Source organism: Sphaerodactylus townsendi, linkage group LG01 (assembly GCF_021028975.2).
Source record: "Sphaerodactylus townsendi isolate TG3544 linkage group LG01, MPM_Stown_v2.3, whole genome shotgun sequence".
NCBI classification, from domain to species: Eukaryota; Metazoa; Chordata; class Lepidosauria; order Squamata; family Sphaerodactylidae; genus Sphaerodactylus; species Sphaerodactylus townsendi.
The window spans coordinates 106,434,427-106,440,813 of NC_059425.1; the positions used below are offsets into that span (position 1 = coordinate 106,434,427).

At 38.8% G+C, this 6,387-nt stretch overlaps 1 protein-coding gene across 1 annotated transcript; it reads left to right on the plus strand.

Annotated features, from left to right (window-relative positions):
* The first annotated feature begins 219 nt into the window (after window positions 1-219).
* On the plus strand, window positions 220-6,059 carry LOC125429029 (p53 apoptosis effector related to PMP-22-like). The gene is made up of 3 exons (XM_048489770.1): window positions 220-672; window positions 4,018-4,161; window positions 5,354-6,059. Exons 1-3 carry the CDS (start codon window positions 471-473, stop codon window positions 5,569-5,571), a joined length of 564 nt encoding a protein of 187 aa, XP_048345727.1. The 5' UTR covers window positions 220-470; the 3' UTR covers window positions 5,572-6,059.
* Window positions 6,060-6,387: the final 328 nt, after the last annotated feature.

Consider the following 6,387-nt stretch of genomic DNA (forward strand, 5'->3'; position numbering starts at 1 on the left):
AAGCAGTGCTATTTTTTCCCTGCAGATTGTTGGCAACCCTGTTTCTTGCCTGTTTTGGCTCCCACCCCCGAAACGTTGTGTTGCTGTTGCTGTGAAATGGAAGAGCCAGTCAGGCAAAGGTTAAATGCTAACGGCAGTTGGGTGTGCCATCTCATTTTAACTTAATTATCACCTGGCAAGAAAAGAGGCTCCAAGATGAGTTCCAGCCCTGAAGTTTCTTTCCAGTTCAACAGGTTGTTGCTGCAGTTACTTACTCATGACATTTAGGTGGAGTTCATTTTCTTCAGTGTGTGTTCTGATCATAGAGCTTCTCTTTTCCTTCCTTTGTCCTATCCTCTCGCTTTCTCAGTCTCTCACACATTCAACCGCAAATCTTTTCACTAGGCTTCCCTAAAGCTCAGCTTTAACTAGGCGACTGAGTGACAAAGAGTTTTCACTTGTTGCAAAAACCGACAACCCCCCTCAACAAGATGGTTAAGTACGGCCTGGATTATACCCGATGCAGGTGGATTTTGCCTCTTCTTCTAGGCTTGGCAATGATCTTTGGCATCATTGCTCTGGCTGGTTGGGGCTGGATGACCTCAGAAACTTACCCAGCTACCCGGCGTGCTTCATTATGGAGTATATGTTTTTTGGATGAAGAGTGGGCATGCAGATCTCTGATGTCATATGGTAAGGATCATTGCACTGCTGACTCTATCTACATAGGACAAAATGTGCAGTCTCATAAAGACATACCGATAAGAGATGTTGGAAAGTGAGGAGGCAGGTGTGGGTCTTGTTGGTGAACATGGGAGAAATCTGTTGCTGGAATTTTGTGATGCTCTTCTGCTACTCCGCACTTGACTGTTCCTGCCCATTTCACCAGTCTTAGCTATAGCTTCAATCCCTTTCTTCTAACGTTTAGGAAAATTAGGTTTCAGCAATTTGGAAAGTCATCTCTTGTGACAAATTTGATTTGAAAAATTGGTTGGGTCCAAACTTTGAAAATCGAGCATATAACTCTTAGCTGCTTTTAGGAGCGTGCCTACAACTGAGTGTGTGCTGGGGGAGGGGGGGACACCTGCTGATTTCTTCTTCCCATTGGAGATCATTCCACACAGTTCCTGAGGGTCCCTGCTCTTCAGAAGTAACTTCCTTAGGGACTAGGAGACTAGAAAAAGGAGAAGGCAGCTACATTCACAGAAATGTAGATCTAAATCCTGGTTAATATTTTAATAAGTTCTCAAGGAACAATTTGACATTGAAAAATAGACCTTATGCATCATTCTATTGCTTTTCTGGATGAAAATGAGTATCCAGGAATAAAGCTGGTGATACTAAAAAAACAAAAACCGAAATGGGCAATGAAACTTAGTGGCATAAAGCTTTGCTTTACGTTCATAAGTATACATTGTAGAATCCTTGTTGGGTTGAATCACAACAGTCTACAAGTGAGCAATTACATGATTTATTGTTTCCCAATATAAAATAAATTTCTGCCCATGAAGATGTAGCACTCCAGGGACAATGGTTCTTCCTGATCTGCTGGTTTTCTAAGGGTAACCGTTTGTTTCACAAAATAGAATAGTCAAGCATATGATTTGTATGATTTGATTAGCCAAAGGAGGCTGTAATATGTGCCTTTTAAAATTTATTTGCTGTATTTATTTCCTGACTTTTCCCCATGGAATTCAAGGTGGCATGTAGGGAATGCCCAAGAAATCTCCTCTCCAGATGAAAGGAGAGCTTCTTCAACATAGTAGCCCCATAAACTAGGCTTTACGATTTGTTTTAGTTTGGATGAAGATACCCATATTGCTGCATTATAAGCGATAGTTTTCAAAACAATAATAGTTTAACTAAGACATATACCACTATGGGCATAAGACTATGGTTATGAGCCTCTATTTCCTAGTACTTTTTATAATTGGAATGCCAGAATATGCACATATAAATGCGTACATTTACAACCAAGAGAAAATTAAACCAGTGCATTAACATCTGGTTTAGCACCACATTTCAGTATCACAACAACTGTAGATTGTTTTAGTCACTGGACTGTGATGGGAACAGCTGTCAGTGAAATGGCTATTTACAGAGAAACTTCTGCCCGTAACCAACGGAAAGGGCACTTCTGTTTCTTTTCATATCAAAACTGAATAATTAATCTTTTGTTATGGTTTAACTGGAAATAAATGAATAAAGATAAAAATCCCCTAGAACTCCAACACCAAAAGTTTTTACACACAAAAGTCTTTTCCTCTCTATCACAGGGATTTCTGAAATTATGAATTTCAGCTAAAACTGAACATTTTGATAAAGCCAGCAAGAAAATCAGCTGCTAATGCACATTTGTGGCAGTTCTTTTTAAAAAGCATTCCCATGAGTGGAACAACCAAGTGTTATCCTTTGTCTGGTTACAACTATTTGCAGTGTGAGATTGCTCCCAAATAATTACACTCTGCTGATCATAACTTTCTGGTCAATTTCCCCACCCTGCTATCTACTAGAGCTTCTTCCTTTTTCATAGTAGCCCCCTATTATGATATCCTTGAAGAAGGGGATGGGGGTATGTCACTGGAGGTTTATAGAAAGGTTATAATATTTCCGAAGGCATTTTGTGGGATCTGAGGTGCAGGAATTAGGTTTTTTTATGGACTGCTTTTATAAACTGCTTTTTACAGTAATTGTATATATAAAATGCATGTAAACTGCTTTTATAAATAATGTATTTTACAGTAACTTTTAATGGAACCCATTAAATTCACTAATATCTGTAAGGCTCAGATTAGATATATAGCCTGGATTTAAAATAATGAAGTCCCAAGGTACTCCAGATTCTGAACTAAGCAAAGTATCATTCTCTGACCTAAATGAATTATTCAAGTGGCTAAAAAGCCAGCTTTCTGATCCCTAGAAACCTCTCTTGGTCCTACTACTCAATTCTTACATGCTTTGCAGAATCATTACACAATCCCAACAGAGTTATTCACTTCTCAGAAGGGTATAAATCAGAAGAGCTCAGAAGATTGTAACTCTGTTTAGGAGTGCACTGTTAAAGGCCAAAAGTCTTTATAACATCTGAAAATGTCCACAACCAATATCAGAATTCCAGTCTTGAAATCCAGAACTGAATTGTCAAATATTTGGAAGCATCCAACTTGTGGAATTTTACATACCAGAGTTTGTGTTAGATTTGATTTATCTTGAGATTCTGTGTGCATTTTTATGCACATGGCTAGAACATCCCATGATGGCAGCAATGAAAATAAACACAGGCTGACCCCTCCTCCCATAACTCTAAGCATTGAGTTTCAAGGAGTCCTATGTTCTTGCTGTACTTTCAATCTATTTCTATGTGTTTTAGTCAGTTTTAGCATACCCCCTATTATATGAAACTGACTTCCTCAAGTTGTCAGCACAAGGCTGGTAACTGGTGGGGTGGCCTCACCAGCAATACATTGATACTGCTGGTGACAAGCTAATGTCAGTCCCTGTGCACTCAGAAGGGACAACAGTGAGTTGGCAGCTAACTAGCACTTTGGCAAAACTCTGTGGTTTAAGCTAAATAACCCCTGGCAACATACTGACATCACTTTCAGGCACATAGCAAGTGACATCAGCATGTCAGGGCAACAGGCAGCATCCCAATTTTCCTACTTATTTTTCTCCCACCATTCACAAGTGGTAACCTGGCAAACCTAGCCTGATTCCTAGTTTTTGGTGTTTTGTTTGTATTTTTTATTATTGTATATATACTGGTTGTTGTAGGTTTTCCATCCTGCAAAATCCATGCACCAGAAGAGAAAGTTAAATGTACACATTAAGCTATCGTCAGGTCTCTGGGAAAATAAGAGCAGCCACCAAATTTTATTTCATACAAAGAGGATTGTTAACTGCATGCATGAAGTATCACTAGGCTGCAAGTGTCCACAAATATGTTACTCAGTAGCCAACATGCAAAGGTATATATTGTCATGTCACAGCAGACATGAAGAAGCTGGCCTCACTGAATTTGTATTTTTTTTTTCCCAGCTTGGGGAAGAGGTGCCGCTGGCACATTCTTAGTTGGGTTCGTACTTGTTGTTATCTGTTTTGCCTTGTCCATCATCGCATTTGCCATTCCTACGCTTCGTTTCAATTTCATTAGAGGAATAGGAGGCCTGTGTTTCGTGGCTGGTAAGACTATGTACAGTTTATTTTAAGGGAAACTTTAGCTGGTTTGGGTTTGGTAAAGTCCATTGTCTCTGAATGTAGTAAAATATTGGATACTTTTAAAAAGCAAGTAATAATTCAAAGTTGTGCCATTTCAGATGGGGGAGGGACAGACACATGAAACCCCGAAAAGTTTTAACAAACACACACCACTTAAGGTTGCCAACCTTAGATTTAGAAATTCCTGGAGATTTAGGGGAGTAGTTTGTGGAAGACAGAGCCCGAGGAGGGTATAATGCCATACTATCTTTCCTCCCAAAAAGCTATTTTCTCCAGGATAACCAGTCTGGAAATAAGTTGTAATTCCAAAAGATCTCTGAGCCCCAGTAGTAGTAGTAGTAGTAGTAGTAGTAGTAGTAGTAGTAGTAGTAGTAGTAGTAGTAGTAGTAGTAGTAGTAGTAGTTTTTTATGCCCATTAAGGAGTCGCAGAGCAGTTTCCCTTCCCCTCCCTACAACAGACACCGTATGAGGTAGGTGGGACTGAGAAAGTTCTGAGAGAACTGTGACTAGTCCAAGATCACCCAGCAGGCTCCATGTGTAGGAACGGGCAAAAAAAACCCCTGGTTCGCCTGATTAGAGTTTGCCTCTCATGTGGAGGAGTGGGGAATCAAACCATGTTCTCCAGATTAGAATTCACTGCTCTAACCCACTACACCACACTGGTACCTGGAGGTTGGCAACCCTAGCCCTATTTATAATCAAAGGAATTTGTCCCTTTGACATGCATTCCTGGCATATAGATCCATATAGTTGTTCATAGCATTAACAGTTTCAACTGTGAGTTGAATAGGAATATGTGAATGCAGAAGCATATGGGAATAGAAGCTTGAATCTTCCTCAATGACACTCTCAGAAGTAGGATGAGATACTAAAAATATTGATATGATATACTTTATTAAACATGTTTTTGTCAGTGGAGATCTTTGAGTCCAAGGGTCCTATTTTTTCATTCTTCCTAGTGAAAGCTGTTGAGCAGTTCAAAAGCTTGCATACAGCAACATGAGTTATCTATTAAATTTTTAATGTTTGATATGTTTTGTCTTGGCTGATCTAACATCAGGTGTGGTTCAGAATATCATCTTCATTTGATACAAATCTTGAAAGATTTGTTTTTATTACTTACTGAGTTTTCCTCTCTCTTTTTTTTTTTTTGCAGCTGTGTTCTCACTAATGGGCCTTGTCATCTATGCAGTAATGATCACAAAATATATACCTCCTCCCGTTGGTATGGTTATGCAGTTTGACTGGTCCTATGGCTTTGGATGGACCATGTGCATTATGGCAATAGGTCTTGGATTCTTCTTCTGCTGCCTCCCCCTCTATGAAGACCACATTTTGGGCAATGTCAAACCGTATTATTATCCTGACATATAACTGTTATCAAGAGCTCCAAGGCCACTTTTTTGCTTCCCTGGATGTTTGGCTTTCAAAGATGTATACAAATTAAAACCTTCCCTTGTATCTCTATGAAGACCCAGTTAGCTACACATGAAAAAGTAGTACGCAGAGTTCATAGCATTGAAAAACACATTAAGGACATTTTCAATGTGTTAAAATAAGAATATTTCAGTTGAGGTACATTAGTTATGCCATTGTACCTCTTTTCCTGATCCCTAGATGGGGCTAGGAATAATACAGTTTTTGTATTTGTGTTTTATGAGCAAGTTTCAATACAGTTTTCATTTTAAGGACAGAAAATTAATTCATGATACATTTGTCACTTGGTGTGTTGTATTAAACCCAACTTGTTCTGTTTTCAGTAAAACTGAATTGTACTTATGACATTATTACAAATATCACATCATTGTAAATGTAGATCTCTTGTGTCAGGCAATGAATTTAATATAACTTGTCAAAGAAGATATACTTTGTCAGTGACAATATTATTTAGTCAAGGGATTCTTGTATCCTTATGAAAAAAACTCAACATCATCAGGGTATGATACAGTTGGTTTGGGTAATCAGCTCAGTTATCTGACTGAACTATTTGATCATCTGAGCTCCTGACACCTATGTGCTGTGTCCTTCTCAATATGATGCTTGTATATTGCAGGAAACTGTTTTTGTTCTGAGGTATCTTTTGTGCTGTTCGCATGATCACTTTAACACACACAAACACACACACACTCCTAAACAGAATTATGTTTAGCAAAGCACTGTGCATGCCTCAACTCCAACCCACCTATACCT